The sequence below is a fragment of the Hyperolius riggenbachi genome, chromosome 3, assembly GCF_040937935.1.
Source record: "Hyperolius riggenbachi isolate aHypRig1 chromosome 3, aHypRig1.pri, whole genome shotgun sequence".
Taxonomy (NCBI): Eukaryota; Metazoa; Chordata; class Amphibia; order Anura; family Hyperoliidae; genus Hyperolius; species Hyperolius riggenbachi.
In genome coordinates this window covers 103823319-103841207 of record NC_090648.1, presented here as the reverse complement: position 1 = coordinate 103841207, position 17889 = coordinate 103823319, and the positions used below count along the sequence as shown (strand labels likewise).

The following is a 17889-nucleotide window of genomic DNA, read 5'->3' as shown; positions in this document are numbered from 1 at the left end:
GTTATAGAGGGTTCAGACCCCGCTATGCCGGATATATATGATGGCAACGCTTTAAGGGCTGGTCCTTTACTGAGTTAGCAATCATGAAAAAGGCAAAAACCACTCAGGTTTTTGACAGCCACATGGCCCCCCTGTACAAGTCAGCCCCCCTCCCCATAGCCAGATATACCCCAAGGATGATACAGCTGTGTCTCAAGACGCCACTAGATGGCATAATAGATATGAGACCATGATTGCCACACAGGAAGAATCCCCGATCATTGCACCCCTCCGCTTGCACACTCCACAAGTTGCAGGGGACACAGGTAGTCTTGAGCAACACACTCTGCACACCATGTTTCGGGGGATGGGGGGCACAGACACTACAGGGAGCCAGCTGGCAAGAGCAAGATCACTAATACACGATCCTTAAACTCCTCTGCCAGTAACAAAACCAGCTCCATCTTCTGTTCTGCTCCACTGACTCGCATATAAGCCGAGGGGATAACTTTTCAGCACATTTTTTTGTGCCGAAAAATTAGGCTTATACATGAGTATATATGGTATGTGCTTTTCTTACCAGGCCTGTTGTTTTAATTCCCGGCGAGGCAATGGGAAGAAACTGATCTACAGGTAAAACTCGAAAAATTTGAATATTGTCCATATAGTTAAAATAAATAAATAAAAAATATTATAGCCCATTTATTTCAGTTATTTTATTTCAGTTATGAAATAACTGAAATAAATGAGCTTTTTCAGGTGTTTTGGATTTATTAACTGATTAGAGTCTGACATTTTGAGCCTAGAATATTGAACATCTTCACAATATTCACAATATTCTAGTGGTCTGAGATTTAGATTTTGGGGCTCTCATAAGCTGTAAGCCATAATCACCAAAATTATAACAAATAAAGGCTTGAAATATCTCGCTTTGCATTGTCTAGTTAATATATTACCGTATTTTTCGGAATATAAGGCCCACTTTTTCTTCCCCAAGACTGGGGGGGGGGGGGGGGGGAAGTGGGTGCGTCTTATATTCTAAAGGTGCGGTATTTTGGCCCCCATGATATACTTACCGGATCCTGCCGCCAAGGGCCGGATTTAGGCCAAGGCGACCTAGGCCATGGCCTAGGGCACCACAGGAAAAAGGGCACCAAAGCAGCAGGCTAAACTAGTGCAGCATTTGCAAGCTTGCAAATACTGCAATGCAGGGAGATCAGGCGAGCGCCTGACCGCGGTACTCTGCTACTAGCCGCCTGTGTAGCAGCCACCTTGCTCTCTGTGCACGTTTGCATTGTGGCCGGCAGCTATGGACTTGGGCAGCATTGGAGATGGAAGGGAAGAGGACGCTTCAGCACTGGAGACGAGCAGAGAAATGAGTGACACTGATGGCTGCTGCGGTGTGAAGGCGAGCTGGCTACCTATACTGAAAGGGAGGGTGGGAAAAGGAGGGATTAATGGATCATCATCTGGCTACCTATACTAGAGGGAAAGGGGAAGGAGTCATCTGGCTATGTATACTAGAGGGAAGGGGAGGAGTCATCTGGCTACCTATACTGGGGGGGAGTCATCATACACTACCTATACTGAAGGGGGCGGCTGGTGACAGTGGCCTAGGGTGGTAATGACTACAAATCCGGCCCTGCTGCCGCCGCGATCCTCTTCTCCTGCGGTAATCTGAGGGTCTCAGCCATCATCCGAGGGTCCCAGCCATCCAGGATCATGCTTTTTTAGTATCCCAGCCGCCGGCTCCTCTTCGCTGCAGTTCCTGTAGGCAGACTGCAGTCTTTCTGTGTACCCGCTCTGCCGATCCGCCGACATCCTCCATAGTTACGGCGTCCTCTTCCTGGTTACAGTGCCCTCTACTCTGTGACGAGCGGCGCGTGACGTCAGGCGCACGTGCACCGTTTGTCACACGGTAGGGGGCACTGTAACCAGGAAGAAGACTCCGTACCTATGGAGGATGTCGGCGGATCGGCAGCGTGGGTACACAGCTAAGCTGCAGTGGAGGATGCATGGAGGATGTCTGTGCATCAGCAACAAGATTGATGCCCGGAAGAAGTCGCTTCTGCTGCAACCTGCGACGTCATCTGGCGCGGGTGGTGCTTGGTCTCTCCTCCCTTCCCTCATTCAGTAAGAGCCTTCACTTTAATCACGGCAGCCTGGGGTTGCTCTTTTGCTCACACAGTTTATTCCTTTGATGTGGGTAACGTTCGTTTTCCGATTCCTCCTTTCTCATGCTGTGAGGTCTGTTTATTTCACACTCAGCAGCCTTGGGCTGCTTTCTTCATTGCACAGTGTCACTATTGTTGGTTTGGATTGCCATTACTTTACGGTTTCTCTTCTATGCACTTTATTTTTGATACCTTGGCTCTAAATTGCACATTAGCACGCTTTGCACTTTTGGTTTTTCCATTTCCTGGACTTATCAACTGAATATTTATTGTTATTTATTTTGCACTGGCTCTTTGTGCATTATTGTTCAGGTATATGTCAGGCTGAGACACCCCTGCACTATAGACACACCTAGGTTTATGGTAGTTTATTTTTTAATTTTCCCGATTTTTGCTCTCTAAAACTAGGTGCGTCTTATATGCCGGAGCGTCTTATATTCAGAAAAATACGGTAGTTTCACCTTTTAAGCTGAATTACTGAAATAAATGGACTTTTGCACTATATTCTCATTTTTTGAGTTTCACCTGTAAACAAATTGTGGGGAAGGCTAGTGTGAATGTTAAATGAGAAAATAAATATGTGTTGCGTTACAGAGCTCTGAACAGCAGCAAGTCCAGAAGCAGTTGTGCCCCTAAACTGCAAATACAGTATTCAAATCTAAAATCAGGAACTGGGCTGTGCTAAATACATGAAGATTTATTAGCCACTTTAGTACCAGCGGTCTCTGCCCCCTTAACCTCCTTAGCGGTAACCCCGTGTGTGACACGGGGTAAGCCGCCGGAGGGTGCCGCTCAGGCCCTGCTGGGCCGATTTACATAATTTTTTTTTTGCTGGACGCAGCTAGCACTTTGCTAGCTGCGCCAGCACCCCGATCACCGCCGCCCCGCGCTCGATCGCTGCTATCGGGTGCGGAGTGCGCCCCCCCCGACCCCGTGCGCTGCCTGGCCAATCAGTGCCAGGCAGCGCCGAGGGGTGGATCGGGACTCCCAATGACGTCCCAACATCGCTGACGTCGGTGACGTCATCCCGCCCCGTCGCCATGGTGATAGGGCGCCATGGCGATCTGATCGGAGATCGCCGAAGGCCCTGGGCTCGCTACATGATTTAAAAAAAAAAAAAAAAACTGCTGCGCTTCCCCCTGGCGGAATGTTTCATACCGCCAAGGGGGTTAAGGACCAGAGATCGTTGGTACCAGAAATGGCGAAACATCGACGAATCGCCGCAAATACCCACCGCAATCGCCGTCACCGCCGCACGTCGGGAACCTGGGCCACCCACTCTGCCATCTCTATGACGGCAGAGTTCCAGGGAGCCGGTCAGGAGCCGCTTTTATTGGCTCCTAACCCTGTCTTTCAGTGTAAGCCAATGGGAGTTGCTTACATTGAAAGACAGGGCCAGGAGCCAACAAAATTGACCCATTCACAGAGCTCTGCTGTCATAGAGACAGGCAGAGCAAGTGAGCTGCGGTGAGAGAAGTCAGTGGATGCGTGCAGCGGCGGCTGATTGAAATCTACGCCCTGCCAGCCAGGAGACCACCAAAACGGCGTAGATTTCTATTAGCTTGGCCCTAAAGTAGTTAACCCTCCTGGCGGTACGCAGTTTCAAAGGCTGCATCCGCGGGAGGATTTTTTGTAATAAAAGGCATTTTTTAGGTTTTAGCTTGCACTTTGCTAGCTAGCTATGTCCCCCAAGCCCCGCCACACCTAACTAAACCCCCCGATCGCCCCCAGCAATATTTACGCCTCCGCGATCCCACGAGAACCGCAGTTTCACCGTTCAGCTTCACTCGTCGCTATGGCGATGATCGGACGTCATGTCCGATCATCGTTCGACGTCATGCGCAATCCCGATCCTCCCCATAGCGAAGCCTGGAGCTGATTGGGAAGCTGCGCCATCGTGGCATCCCTGGGGGTTACATATTACGGCTGCGATCGGGGGGGGATCGGTGGAGAGCGGCGAAACTTGGGGGATATAGTTAGCTAGCAAAGTGCCACAACAGATTTTATTTTTAAAAAATCCTCCCGGGGCCATCTGATCCTCGGCGGCGGCTACCCCGAGTGTAGCTCGGGGCTGCCGCCAGGAGGGTAAAAAAGATTATATGAACAGGCAATTCAAAATAGAAATGCTATAAAATGATTATAAAAGCAGCTGCTGGGATACTACATCCTAATACAATATTGCAAAATAAACACAGAGCCCCTCCTTCTCATACACTGCAGGGAGGCAAAAAAAAGGGGGGGGGGGGACGGGGGGACGAGCCAATAAAAACATACAGGTAGTGAAAAGATGCCAGATGGTAATCTTAAGGCCCATACCAACTATGTGATTTTTCTACGACCGGTACATTTTTTTGAGTGACGAGTAATTGTTTCCACGATCTTGCAACGTGGGTACATGCGTGCAATTGCTTGAACGACAGTTGGCGATGCGCGGTGATGATATCTGTCACGGTGGATCAGGTCTGTAAGATCCCCGACGACTCCCACGCAAATAATCACGATCCCTTGAACTCTCATTCGCACCCGTCATGTGCCGTCATGTGTACCCGCCAGCAGGAAGATGGATAGGAGAAAGCTTCGGACTTTGCTGTGATCCATCTTTCTGGGTCGTCAGGTGAGTATTCAGCTTAAAACCACTGAAGAAGTCTGTAAGACGTAAGTCAATAGTAAAATGCTGCTTGCAATGATCACCCAATACAGGGTGTAGCAGATAGTAGGTATTGTGCCGCTTTAAAACAAGTAAAACAAGTAAATTTAAAAATGTTCCATAGCCAATGAGGGATACTCATAACAAACCATTTACTTTTGACCTACGGACTTCTTTAGTGGTTTCACTACTTAGTTTCTATAGAGTAGAGAAAGCTCAGAAGCTGTCCATATTTTATTGCTGCTTTTGTACCTGTTCAGGAAATGTCCACTTGTTTCCTGTCATCCCGGCTGTAGATATGAGGCTTAAGTGAAGCACAGTCCAGACTTTTACAGCGGACACCATTGAATCAGGAATTTAAAGTTCAATCTCCCAGTGGAGGAGGCACCATTTCTAGTGACAGCTGCCAAAGCCTGGATTTCCTCAACCCCAGGGGAGATGTCCTCCAACCTCCAGTCATTTCTTCAGGACAGGAAGTAGAGAAAATGATCCCCTGTAGAGAACATGGGATGGAAATAAAAAAAAACTGAAATTCTAGCCCTTTGAAATACAATATAATGATATATTTGGTTTCGGAGTCTGAAACCAAGTTAAATATTCAGTAAAACGATAAACTTAGCAAAGTTCATAAAACGGCAAATTTTGACTTGCAGCAGATAAACTGACCATATAGTATGTTGTTCTATTATTGCCAAAAAACTCCACTCACCACTGGCATGAGGACCAAGCCACCTCAACCAGGCCCTGGTGTAAAACTTGGTAGTGACCTGAATTACGAATGGAGGGAAAGCAGAATTATTACCATTATGTAATTGGGCACATCACTGTCATGTCCCATCACAGCCACTGAGTACGGTGTTCACTACTGCTGTACAACCTGAAGACAAAACCAGGAGGTGGAGCTAACTCTGCCTTTTGGGACTCCTGTTCTGGTGACAGGTCAAAGGCTGAGTTTGCACTTCTTTTCTGGAAGTTGTGTTAAAGACAGAATTTAAGGAGACAGAATTACTCGGTAATTCCCAGACATATTGATCCAAGGATTTTATCGGATTACCACCTGGAGTCGGGAAGGATTTTTTTTCCCTTTTGGGGCTAATTGGATCAAGCCTTGTAAGGGTGTTTTTTTTTTTTTGCCTTAGTCTGTATTCACAGTGGGACGTTGCGTTTCAATGCGACATTAAAGTCATTGCGTTAAGAGGTAACGCACTGCAAGCAGTGAGTTACCACTACGCAACATTTTTTAATGCGACTTTAACGTCGCACTGTGAATAGCCCATAGGATTAGCATTGCAGAGCGGTAAGCTGCGTTATAAGACTTTATAATGTGCGACCATAATGTCCCACTGTGAATGCGACCTTACTCTATGTCAACAGGGATATGTTAGGCTGCAGGCTGGTGATGTAGCTTAATTTTTGGTTGAACTTGATGGGCATATGTCTTTTTTCAAACCAAATAACTATGTAACAGGCTCAAATAAAAAAAAACTGACAGAGGTTCTTTTGAAGGTGGCCATTCTCAATTGATTTTTTTTCCTTTAGACCTTTTACATTCAATTCATTTTCCTGATTTATTGTATTGCTTCAAAAATCAAACCAGTCATCATTCACTATTCATTTTTTTTTTCTAAAAATCTTTGAGAGTTTTCCTCTCTCACGCACACACACACTCACACACTCACTCACTCACTCACTCACTCACTCACTCACTCACTCACTCACTCACTCACTCTCTCTCTCACGCTTTACTGTATTATCAATGAAGTTATAGCTGGAGTTTCACTTTAGCTTATTGTGATGTTGTTTTACAGACAGATTGGTGAAAATCTGATTGTGCCAGGAGGTGTGAAGACCATTGAAGCTCATGGGCGGATGGTGATTCCTGGTGGGATTGATGTCCACACCTGCTTCCAGAGACCCTACAATGGAATAGTGTCTGCTGATGACTTCTTCCAGGGAACAAAAGCAGCTTTGGCTGGAGGCACCACCATGATCAGTAAGAAGGGGTTTACCAGAGGGTTAAGTGTCTCAAAAGAGAAAAAAAATGATTCTTTGTCCTTACCATGATTTTTAATAGTATACCTGAAATGAGAGGAATTTGGAGGCTACCATTCCTAATTTTCTGGAAAATGTTTCTTGTATGGCTGTTCTGATCTTCTGCTTCAAATATTTTATGAATCCATGATGCAGAACGTGTATGTAGATTAGATGTTTTGCACTGGCGGGTTCTGTGCATGATGACATTGGTTGGTCTGGTTCTGTGCATGATGACTAGCAAATCAAACTTACCCATCTGTCAACTGATCACTTAGTTGTCCTTGAGTTCTGGTACACACAAGAGACACAAGCTGAAAACCATTTAAAAATCAAAAAGTCAGATACTCACCTAAGGAGAGGGAAGGCTCGGTCCTAATGAGCTTTCCCTCTCCTCTCCCGGTGCCCTCGGTGCTGCGCTGGCTCCCCCGTTCGTGTCCGCCGCCGCAGGGACTTCGGAGGTCTTCGGGAGCACTCGGGCTTCAGAAGACGGGCCGCTCCATACTACGCACGCGCGAGTGCGTCATAGAGGGCGCTCGCGCATGCGTAGTATGGAGCGGCCCGTCTTCGGGAGCCCGAGTGCTCCCGAAGGCTTCCGAAAGCTCCCTTCGGCTGCGGAAGTGGCAGTATTTGGTCGAATACTGTCACGGGGGATCCTGCGCGGGACCGGGCACCGGGAGAGGAGAGGACCGAGCCTTCCCTCATTAGGACCAAGCCTTCCCTCTCCTTAGGTGAGTATCTGACTTTTTTATTTTTATAATGGTAAACATTCACTTTAAAGCGGATCCGAGATGAAAAACTAACTATAACAAGTAACTTGTCTATATATCTTATCTAAAGTTTAGATAGTTTACACAGCAAATCTAGCGGCAAACAGCTTCAACAGAATATGATTATTTCTTCCTGTGATACAATGACAGCGGCCATTTTCTGTTTGTAAACATTACACACAGGCAAGCTGATCTGCATCTCTAGCACTCAGCCTGTGAAAACCTAATTCCTTCTCCTCCCCTCTGCCTCTGAAATCTCTGGCTAGTAACACCTCCCCCTCCTGCCCAGACTGAGCTCCCATAAGCCCTTGCTACTGTCTGAAAATGCCAAGGCACTCTGAAAAGCTGTGGGCGAGGCTTGTTTAGTTTATAGGGAATTAGAGTTTAAAAACAAAAACAAAAAAGTATTTGGCTTGAGGAATGCCCTATAAACTATATGAAAGGAACACAATTACAGTATGAGTAAAAGTTTATCTCGGATCTACTTTAACACCTAAAAGCAGGCAATTGTTGTAAAATTGAGGTATGCTACAGTGCTTGGGGTGCATACACATATCCAATTTTGATTGCCCATTTTAACCACTTCCATGTAGGAGTTGTGTTTGACACTTGAATTACAGGATAGTTTTGTCCTGGAAGGAAAGCAATATTGAAGGGAGCTGCAAAAGATGAGTTAGATACTCACCGATGGAAAGGGAAGGCTCTTGATCCCATAGTGCCTTCCTAGGCCTCTCTCCGTCTCCTTGTTCCACCGCTGGGCCCCAGTAAAGTTCTTTGACCACCTTGGTCAAATATGTCTTCGGACCTCCTCGGGCAGCTTTTGGAAGTACTCTTGTCTCCAAGTGCTTCTGAAGATGAGCTGATCCGTACTGCTTACCCTCAAGATGCAGCCATCTTCAGAAGCATTCAGGGATGCGAGTGCTTTCATAGCCTGCTGAGGAGTTTGGAAGGTGTGGAAATTCAACGGGGCATAGTAGTGGAATGAGGGGACAGAGATAGGCCTCAGAAGGTTTTATGGAAAACAGAGCCTTACCTTTGAATAGGTGGTTATTGAACTCATTTCTGCAGCTCGCTTCAGTATTCAGGAGTAGAGTTCTTGATCAACTTTTTCCTTGTTTTAGTTTTAAGCAAGCTGTAAAGTTAGAACAATATGGTGGATTACAGGTGGAACTTTGGTAAAATGGAGGCAAATCTCAGGCACTCTGTAGACCCAAGGTTTTTCAGAGCACCCTCAATTTCTTTCTGATTCTTTTGCAGACTCTCTTGGACTTACTGCATTTTCCTAATGTTGTATCTTCACCATGAATGTAACCATCCTTTCCGGAACTAATTGCAGTCTGATAGCAGACATGCATCTCCATGAAAGCTACATAAAAAACAAGGGCATTACGTACTTTGTATTATACATGCCCCCTGAGCACCCATTACTCAGCTACCTTTTCTAAACATACTCCTCTTTTGGCAGAAGAAGTAAAAATGCCTGATGGAGTGGTGTCACTGTGTCACATAATACTGATGTCACCTAGTGTCTCCACCCTTTTACCTCCTAGCTCTTAAGAGCAGGGTCCTCTCCCTAGTGTTTCCTGTTTCTGCTGTACTTCATCAAATAACCATGTACTAGTTAGTATTTGCAATGTTTCAAACCACACATCAACTATGTACAGTATGTATTTGTATTGCTGGGTGTCCTGATTGTACAGTGGGTTGAACTACTTACATATCTATGCTTCCCTTAGATGTCTGTTTTGTACTTTGTACAGTGCTATGGAAGATGTCGGCACTCTCTACAGTGGCTTGCAAAAGTATTCGGCCCCCTTGAAGATTTCCACATTTTGTCATATTACTGCCACAAACATGAATCAGTTTTATTGGAATTCCACGTGAAAGACCAATACAAAGTGGTGTACACGTGAGAAGTGGAATGAAAATCATATATGATTCCAAACATTTTGTACAAATAAATAACTGCAAAGTGGGGTGAGCGTAATTATTCAGCCCCAAGTCAATACTTTGTAGAACCACCTTTAGCTGCAAATACAGCTGCCAGTCTTTTAGGGCATGTCTCTACCAGCTTTGCACATCTAGAGACTGAAATCCTTGCCCATTCTTCTTCTCAAAGCAGCTCCAGCTCAGTCAGATTAGATGGACAACGTCTGTAAACAGCAGTTTTCAGATCTTGCCACAGATTCTCGATTGGATTTAGATCTGGACTTTGACTGGGCCATTCTAACACATGGATATGTTTTGTTTTAAACCATTCCATTGTTGCCCTGGCTTTATGTTTAGGGTCGTTGTCCTGTTGGAAGGTGAACCTCCGCCCCAGTCTCAAGTCTTTTGCAGACTCCAAGAGGTTTTCTTCCGAGATTGCCCTGCATTTGGCTCCATCCATCTTCCCATCAACTCTGACCAGCTTTTCTGTCCCTGCTGAAGAGAAACACCCCCAGATCATGATGCTGCCACCACCATATTGAACAGTGGGGATGGTGTGTTCAGAGTGATGTGCAGTGTTAGTTTCTGCCACACAGAACGTTTTGCATTTTGGCCAAAAAGTTCCAATTTGGTCTCATCCGACCAGAGCACCTTCTTACACATGTTTGCTGTGTCCCCCACATGGCTTGTGGCAAATTGCAAACGGGACTTCTTATGCTTTTCTGTTAACAATGGCTTTCTTCTTGCCACTCTTCCATAAAGGTCAACTTTGTGCAGTGCACGACTAATAGTTGTCCTATGGACAGATTCCCCCACCTGAGCTGTAGATCTCTGCAGCTCTTCCAGAGTTACCATGGGCCTATTGGCTGCATTTCTGATCAGCGCTCTCCTTCGGCCTGTGAGTTTAGGTGGACGGCCTTGTCTTGGTAGGTTTACAGTTGTACCATACTCCTTCCATTTCTGAATGATCGTGTGAACAGTGTTCCGCGGGATGTTCAAGGCTTTGGAAATCTTTTTGTAGCCTAAGTCTGCTTTAAATTTCTCAATAACTTTATCCATGACCTGTCTGGTGTGTTCTTTGGACTTCATGTTGTTGTTGCTCCCAATATTCTCTTAGACAACCTCTGAGGCCCTCACAGAGCAGCTGTATTTGTACTGACATTAGATTACACACAGGTGCACTCTATTTAGTCATTAGCACTCATCAGGCAATGTCTATGGGCAACTGGCTGCATTCAGACCAAAGGGGGCTGAATACTTACGCACACCCCACTTTGCGGTTATTGATTTGTAAAAAATGTTTGGAATCATGTATGATTTTCGTACCACTTCTCACGTGTACACCACTTTGTATTGGTCTGTCACGTGGAATTCCAATAAAGTTGGTTCATGTTTGTGGCAGTAATGTGACAAAATGTGGAAAACTTCAAGGGGGCTGAATACTTTTGCAAGCCACTGTATATAAAAATAATACCGGAACTACACATCAGACTTTATTCTTACAGCAGAGATGTTATTTATTATATATAAAAGATTCCTGTGTACACATCAGATATCTGACTTTAAATTTACAGTAACTGCTTTCTTGCAGCAGCATAAGTAACTATTTTTTGATTGGTTTATTTCATTTTTGTGGACTAAGCACAGCTAAGCCCACTGATGCAGTTGTATCCGCTTCTGTCCGCTTTTCAGAATCTCTAACATTGATGTTTAAATAAAAGATAACTGTATCGGTGGGCTCAGGCCCTCACTGTATATCTCTGATGACTATTATCTGCGAAATAGAACATTTTCTCATATTTTCTTTTAATTACAGTTTAATTGCTTGCCGACCGCTTCACGCCAATGGGCGTGGCCGTGGCGGCAGCCCCAGGACCGCCTAACGCCGATCGGCGTAAAGTCCTGGGGCTTCATTTGCAGGAGATCGCGTACACGCTGCACGCACATCTCGTGCTAAGTGGGCAGAGCTCCGCTCCGCCTTCAGTCTCCCAGCGGCGATCGCCGCTCGGAGACTGTTATACAGCGAAACCGCCGTCTATTTACTGTGTACAGTGCTGCGATCTACAGCAGCGCTGTACTGAGGGCAGCCATACGACACGGCTGTCCCCTCCAGAGTCTCGGCGATGATCCGCTGTCATAGGCTGAAGCCTATGACAGTCGATCACAGTGATTGGCTGGTGGGAGGAGGGAGGGCGGGGATGGGATAAAACAAAAAACAATAAGTAAAAATATTATAAAATAAAACAAATACATATTTATGAATAAATAAATAAACACTGGGTGGCAGCTTGGCCTTAAAGCTGCAGTGGCCTATTTTACAAAAAAATGGCCTGGTCTTTAGGGGGATAAAGCCTGTGGTCCTGTACTGGTTAAGTTCATTAGGAGTCGGAAGTCGGTGCATTTTTTTCCCGACTCCATTTACACAAAAATTGCTCCACCCCCGACTCCACAGCCCTGGTGATAATCATCCATAATGAGATGTTTCAGTAAACTGCAAGTCAAGATGATCAGTAGTTTTTAGATATATGGGCTGCAGAAGAAAATGACTAGAACCTGCCCCTTCCAACACTTAGCACTGTCTGTTGGTCTTTTAACCTAATGGGTGACTTCATTGTCCAATTGGAAGCTTATAAATGTAATTGATTTCTCTTTCACCTTGACTTTTAGTGAGCTGAACCTCTGCTGTTCATCATGTTGACATGCAGTGTTCACTGACAGTAACCGCCTGTTGTGTATATTTCATTAGAAGCTTAGAGCTTGCTCCCTACATGTGAGTAATTTGCATTTAGTGATGTAGAAACTCCTGTGCCTTATGCAAACTATTTTCTCCTCGTCTCACCCAACATTTGGTTTGTCTTGCCTAGTTGACCACGTGGTGCCGGAGCCAGGGACCAGCCTGCTTACTGCTTTTGACCAATGGAGGGAGTGGGCAGACAGTAAAACATGTTGTGACTACTCCTTGCATGTGGACATCACTGAGTGGCACAAAGGCGTACAAGAGGAAATGGAAGCTCTGGTGAAAGATCATGGTGAGTACAGAGGGGGCGCTCTTTTCTCACAAAGCACACACAGAGTAAAACCACATCACACCACGAGCCCTTAGGAAATTATATTTACTATCTGCATTGGTATCCCTCATCATTGGCCATTTGCTTTTTAATCTAGGGGAGGGACAGAGAACCTTTCTGCTTTGTTTGCACATCAGTTATTTAAAGTGTGCCAAAGCTTGGGTACAAAATCGCATACTTGGCTAAAAAGAGGGAACCCTCTGAATCCCAATGAGGATTCCCACAGCGTCTTCCGGTCCCTCCTTACCACTCACGGACCTTCCAAAAATTACCGACAAGGGCTTTAAGCACGGGCGCGGCCGTACTGCACCTCCACGAGTACGGCTCTGCCTGCACAAGCAGCCCTGTGCTTCTGTACAGGCATGGCTGTGCTCGTATCAGAAGAGGAGTAAGGCCCCAATCAGCTGGGGGAAGGGGTCTGTGAGTGGCAACGGGGGACCAAAGGACATCGTGGGAAGCCTCATTAGCATCCAGAGGCTTCCCTCTTCTTAAGAAAGTATTTATTTTTGTACATCAGTTATGCCTTGGGACAATCGGACGATTTGTCCTGCAACCAGCAATGTTATCAATTTAGCTTCAGTGAAGTGTTCAGTGAAGCCTTCAAATGACAATTAGACCAGTATTTTACAGTTTTACATTACTTTTTTTTTTTTTTTTCTGTGTTTAATGTTTCAGAGCAAAAATGTAATATTGCCTTACATGACATTTCAAAACAATCAAGAAACAGAGTTTGTTTTAGACAAAAACTTGTGTACATTGTGTAGACTTGTTGGTAGGTGTTTTTACTTTTTCTGTGTAAAAATGCTAAGCAGTGGCCTAATTCAACAAACTCTCAGCTTCCCAACCTTTTTCTTTTGCTGTGTCAAATATAAAGTACTAAAGACTTCCTGTTTTACAGGTATTAATTCCTTCTTGGTGTACATGGCATACAAGGACCAGTACCAGCTCACAGACTCCCAGGTAAGGGAGAAGCACCATGCAGAGTGTGTGTATTTCTGGGCAGGTGAGAACTGTGGCAAAGTCAAGAGTAGCATTATTCAGCTGTTGTATTTATGCTTTCTACATGGCTGGAAAACCTGAAGCTGCAGCCAGTTGCCTGCGTTCTGGGTGTGGAAGGAGAATGAGCAGCCTTCTGCCAAGTGTCCGGCCACCTCTCAGGCTAAGCACATTTCTGGCATTCCCGGACACACTCTGCATACCGGCCACTGATGTCCTCTTTACTGGCGTGTGGGAACAGCATTCCTATTGCTATCTGCACTGTTTTTATTGTGGATTGTGCAGGAAACTACGAGTAATGGTCTGAGTCCATATTTATATAAGTTTTTCATTCAGCACTTTTGTGTCTGATAATTAGGGCAGTACATCGGGAGCAGGACATTGGTGCCCACAACCAGTGGCCTAGCTAGAGATCATGGGGCCCCATAGCAAAACTTTCATGGGGCGCACAGATTAAGGCACTTTTTAAGCAATGCCACCTACTCCCCTACCCTATGGATATGGATATGAGTTAGCTGGGCAATTTACATTCTCATGCAATCAACACTGCACATAGTTCATGGGCACTGAGACAAAGTCAGAGGGTGGAGTACAAGAAAGTTAATGGTTAATACATTAAGTACCCACGGAGCCCCCCATACTCCAGGGACCCATAGCAGCTTCTATGGCTGCCATGGCAATGGCTACGCCCCTGCTCACAGCTAATGGAAGATTTTGGGCGCCTCCATAGGCGCTAATGCAAATACCTGCTATTGAGCTGAGAAAGCAGAAATTTGGGTGCCTGATAAATACCGTTTTGAAAATTAGAATGTTATCATTTTTTTAACTGTTTCATCGTTTTGAGAACATTAGATTAGACTAGGTTGTGAGCCCCTCTGAGGGACAGTTAGTGACAAGACAGTATATATACTCTGTACAACGCTGCGTAATGTCGGCGCTATATAAATACTTAAATAAACAAATAATTGTTTTTGAATTTTTTATCATTTTAAAAATTAGAAAGTTATAGTGTTTGACATTTTTTTGTCCTTTTTTTGTATTTACTAATTTCTTTTTTTTTGAAAATTAACATTTTGAAATGTAACATTTTGAAAATTATACAGTTAGGAAGGGAGGTTTTAGGTTTAGGCCTGTCAGGAAATCAGATTTTAGGTTTAGGCGTCAGGAAGGGGGGGGGGGGGGTTAGGGTCAGGCAAATGGAAGGGTTGTTTTAGGGTTAGGTGTCAGGAAGGGGGGGGGTCTTAGGGTTAGGCATCAGGAAGGGAGGGGGGGTTATGGTTTAAACATCAGGAAGGGGGTTTCAGGGGAAGGCGTTAGGAGGGGGGGTCCTAGGGTTAGGCATGTCAGGAAGTGGGGTTTCGGGGTTAGGAAGGGTGGGTCTTAGGGTTAGGCGTAAGGTAGAGGGATTTTAAGGTTAGCCTTTGAAGGGGGGAGGGTTCTGTGTGAGAGTAGGGTTAGGTTTAGTTGTAGTAAAATATAAATAATATTTACCAAAGTTTTACAATAGTCAATACCACTGTAAATATTTTTTTCTTTTCATTTGGTGCCCAATTCATAAAGGTAGTTATCGTTTACAAATATATCAGCTTCACTTGGCATCCATTTTTCCTCGCGCCTCTATTTCATGCAAGCAGTACCTCAGTCATTGGTTGAAAATGATTATAGGATCATTTACAGAAACAATCTTGTTGGTTCTGCATTTAATACCTTGAGTTATTATTATTTAGTATTTATGTAGCGCTGACATATTACGAAGCACTGTACAGAGTATACATTGTCTTGTCACTTAACTGTCCCTCAGAGGGGCTCACAATCTAATCCCTACGATAGTCATATGTTTATGTATGTATCATGTAGTGTAGTGTATGTATCGCAGTCTAGGGCCAATTTAGGGGAAGCCAATTAACTTATCTGTATGTTTTTGGGATGTGGGAGGAAACCGGAGTGCCCGGAGAAAACCCACGCAGACACGGGGGAAACATACAAACTCCTTGCAGATGTTGACCTAGCTGGGATTCGAACCGGGGACCCAGTGTTGCAAGGCGAGAGCACTAACTACTATGCCGCCCAGCATGGTGGCAATATACCTAAAGGGAAAAAAGTGCGCACGTGGGTACTTGCCTAAGTGGAAGGAAGCCTCTAGATAGTCTAGAGGCTTTGCTCGTCCCCCTCCACTGACCTGTTCCAGTGCTGGGACCCCCTGTAGCTCGTCGACAAGGGCTTGTCGATAGAGCTGCGCCGGATTGTGTAGATTGCTCGAGCCTGCACAGTAGCATGGAGCAAAACTGGCTCAGCTTTTTCCTTTGCTTGCTACTGTACAGGTGTGAGACATATTGCACTTGTGCAGTGCGACCAAGCTCGTTCATCTATGAGAATGCAGCTATGTACTTCTGAGTGTCTAGTGCTGTATTGGTGGTCTGGAGGAGGACCTGGTCTTCCCTCTACTTGAGGCAAGTACTGTATATACTCTCATATAAGCCAACCGACGTATAAGCCAAGGTACCCACTTTTCCCTCAGAAACCAGGAAAAAGTGATTGACTCACATATAAGCCCCCCCCCCCCCCCCCCCCAGTATAACCCCATCCACAGCAGCTAGCTGTGGCTCAAAACGCCACTAGATGGCGTCATAGATATGAGACAAAGCGATTGCTGCACAGGAAGAATCCTCGATCATTGCACTGCTGACACTCTCTGCTCCACAAGCTGCGGACACAAGTAGTCTTGAACAGCACACCATGTTGCAGGGGATGGAGGGCATGGATACAGCAGGGAGCCAGCTGGAAAAAGCAGGATCAGTAGTGCATGATCCATACACTCCTCTGCCAGTAGCAAAACCTGTTCCACCATCCGTTCGGCTTCAATGACTCGCATATAAGCTGAGGGGCTATCTTTTCAGCACATTGTTTTTGTCCTAAAAATTAGGCTTATACACGAGTATATAAGGTATCTAATTTTTTTTCTCTCTGGATCTAACAAGTTTGCTTTAAAGCAAAACTGAAGTGAGGAAAAAAAAAGTGACACTCAGCTATGTAGAGGGAAGGCTCTGGATCCTCTAGAGCAGGGGTAGGGAACCTTGGCTCTCCAGCTGTTAAGGAACTACAAGTCCCACAATGCATTGCAGGAGTCTGACAGCCAAAGTCATGATTAATAAAGGCAAATACATGCTGGGATTTGTAGTTTTATGGCAAGCAGACAAAGATAGCAGGAAAGCTGGCACTGCTGCAAGTGTTCAATTTATTGTAGCAAAGATAAAGTGCAAACGAGCAGCATCTTGCAAAAAGTATGGCATGAAGAAACACATACCCTGGTGAGAAGAGGCGTGGAGGGTGGTGGGTGCTGGGCACAGGATGCCTGACGGCCGTTTCGCGCTAAATAGCGCTTCTACAGAGGCTGCCTCCGTAGAAGCGCTGCTTAGCGCGAAACGGCCGTCAGGCATCCTGTGCCCAGCACCCACCACCCTCCACGCCTCTTCTCACCAGGGTATGTGTTTCTTCATGCCATACTTTTTGCAAGATGCTGCACGTTTGCACTTTATCTTTGCTACAATAAATTGAACACTTGCAGCAGTGCCAGCTTTCCTGCTATCTTTGTCTGCTTGCCATTTGATGTTGTTGCTTGAGCACGCTGAAGAGGTTTAAAGAAGAGGTGTATGTGTAGTCCTCCTGTGCAAACTGCCTGTTGTCGCAGCTGATGCGTGCATGCCATTTCACTGTAGTGCCAACCAACTGCTTTTCTATGAATCTACTTCTTAATTTGTAGTTTTATCACAGCTGGAGAGCCAAGGTTCCCTACCCCTGCTCTAGAGCCTTTCCGGGCTTCTCTTTGTGCCCTCGGTCCTCCGCTGTCCCCCATTCACCTGCAGGTCAAATATGTCTTCGGTCCCACCTTGGGCAGCCTTCAGAAGTAAGAACTCATGTCTGGTGTGTGCACAATACAAATGTGCCCATCTTCCCAAGCACTCGGGGACACGAATGCTTAAAAGAACTCCTGAAGGTGTAAAATTTGAATGGGGGACAGTGATGGAACGAGGGCATAAAGAGAGGACCAGCATCACTCTATGTGATCCAGAGCCTTCATTCTATAGAAGAGTAACATGGTGTGTTATAATAACCCACTTTTCCTTCTTTCAGATCTATGAAGTGTTTAGCGTCATCCGGGACATCGGGGCCATTGCACAGGTGCATGCAGAAAATGGTGATGTCATTGCTGAGGTAAGTTGTTTATTATTGGATTGGATTCACCTACATAAATCTAACAGACAGTGTTGTCCAGGGCTGTGGAGTCGGAGTCGAGG

At 45.5% G+C, this 17889-nt stretch overlaps 1 protein-coding gene across 2 annotated transcripts in view; it reads left to right on the top strand.

The window, feature by feature from the left end:
• DPYSL2 (dihydropyrimidinase like 2) overlaps positions 1-17889 on the top strand; it is a 142819-nt gene that overhangs the window by 93681 nt on the left and 31249 nt on the right. For both annotated transcript variants that reach the window (XM_068274717.1, XM_068274718.1), the window contains exons 3-6: positions 6609-6793; positions 12395-12559; positions 13497-13558; positions 17726-17806. In XM_068274717.1, the coding sequence (XP_068130818.1) occupies positions 6609-6793; positions 12395-12559; positions 13497-13558; positions 17726-17806 (493 nt within the window). The remainder of the gene's footprint in view (positions 1-6608; positions 6794-12394; positions 12560-13496; positions 13559-17725; positions 17807-17889) is intronic.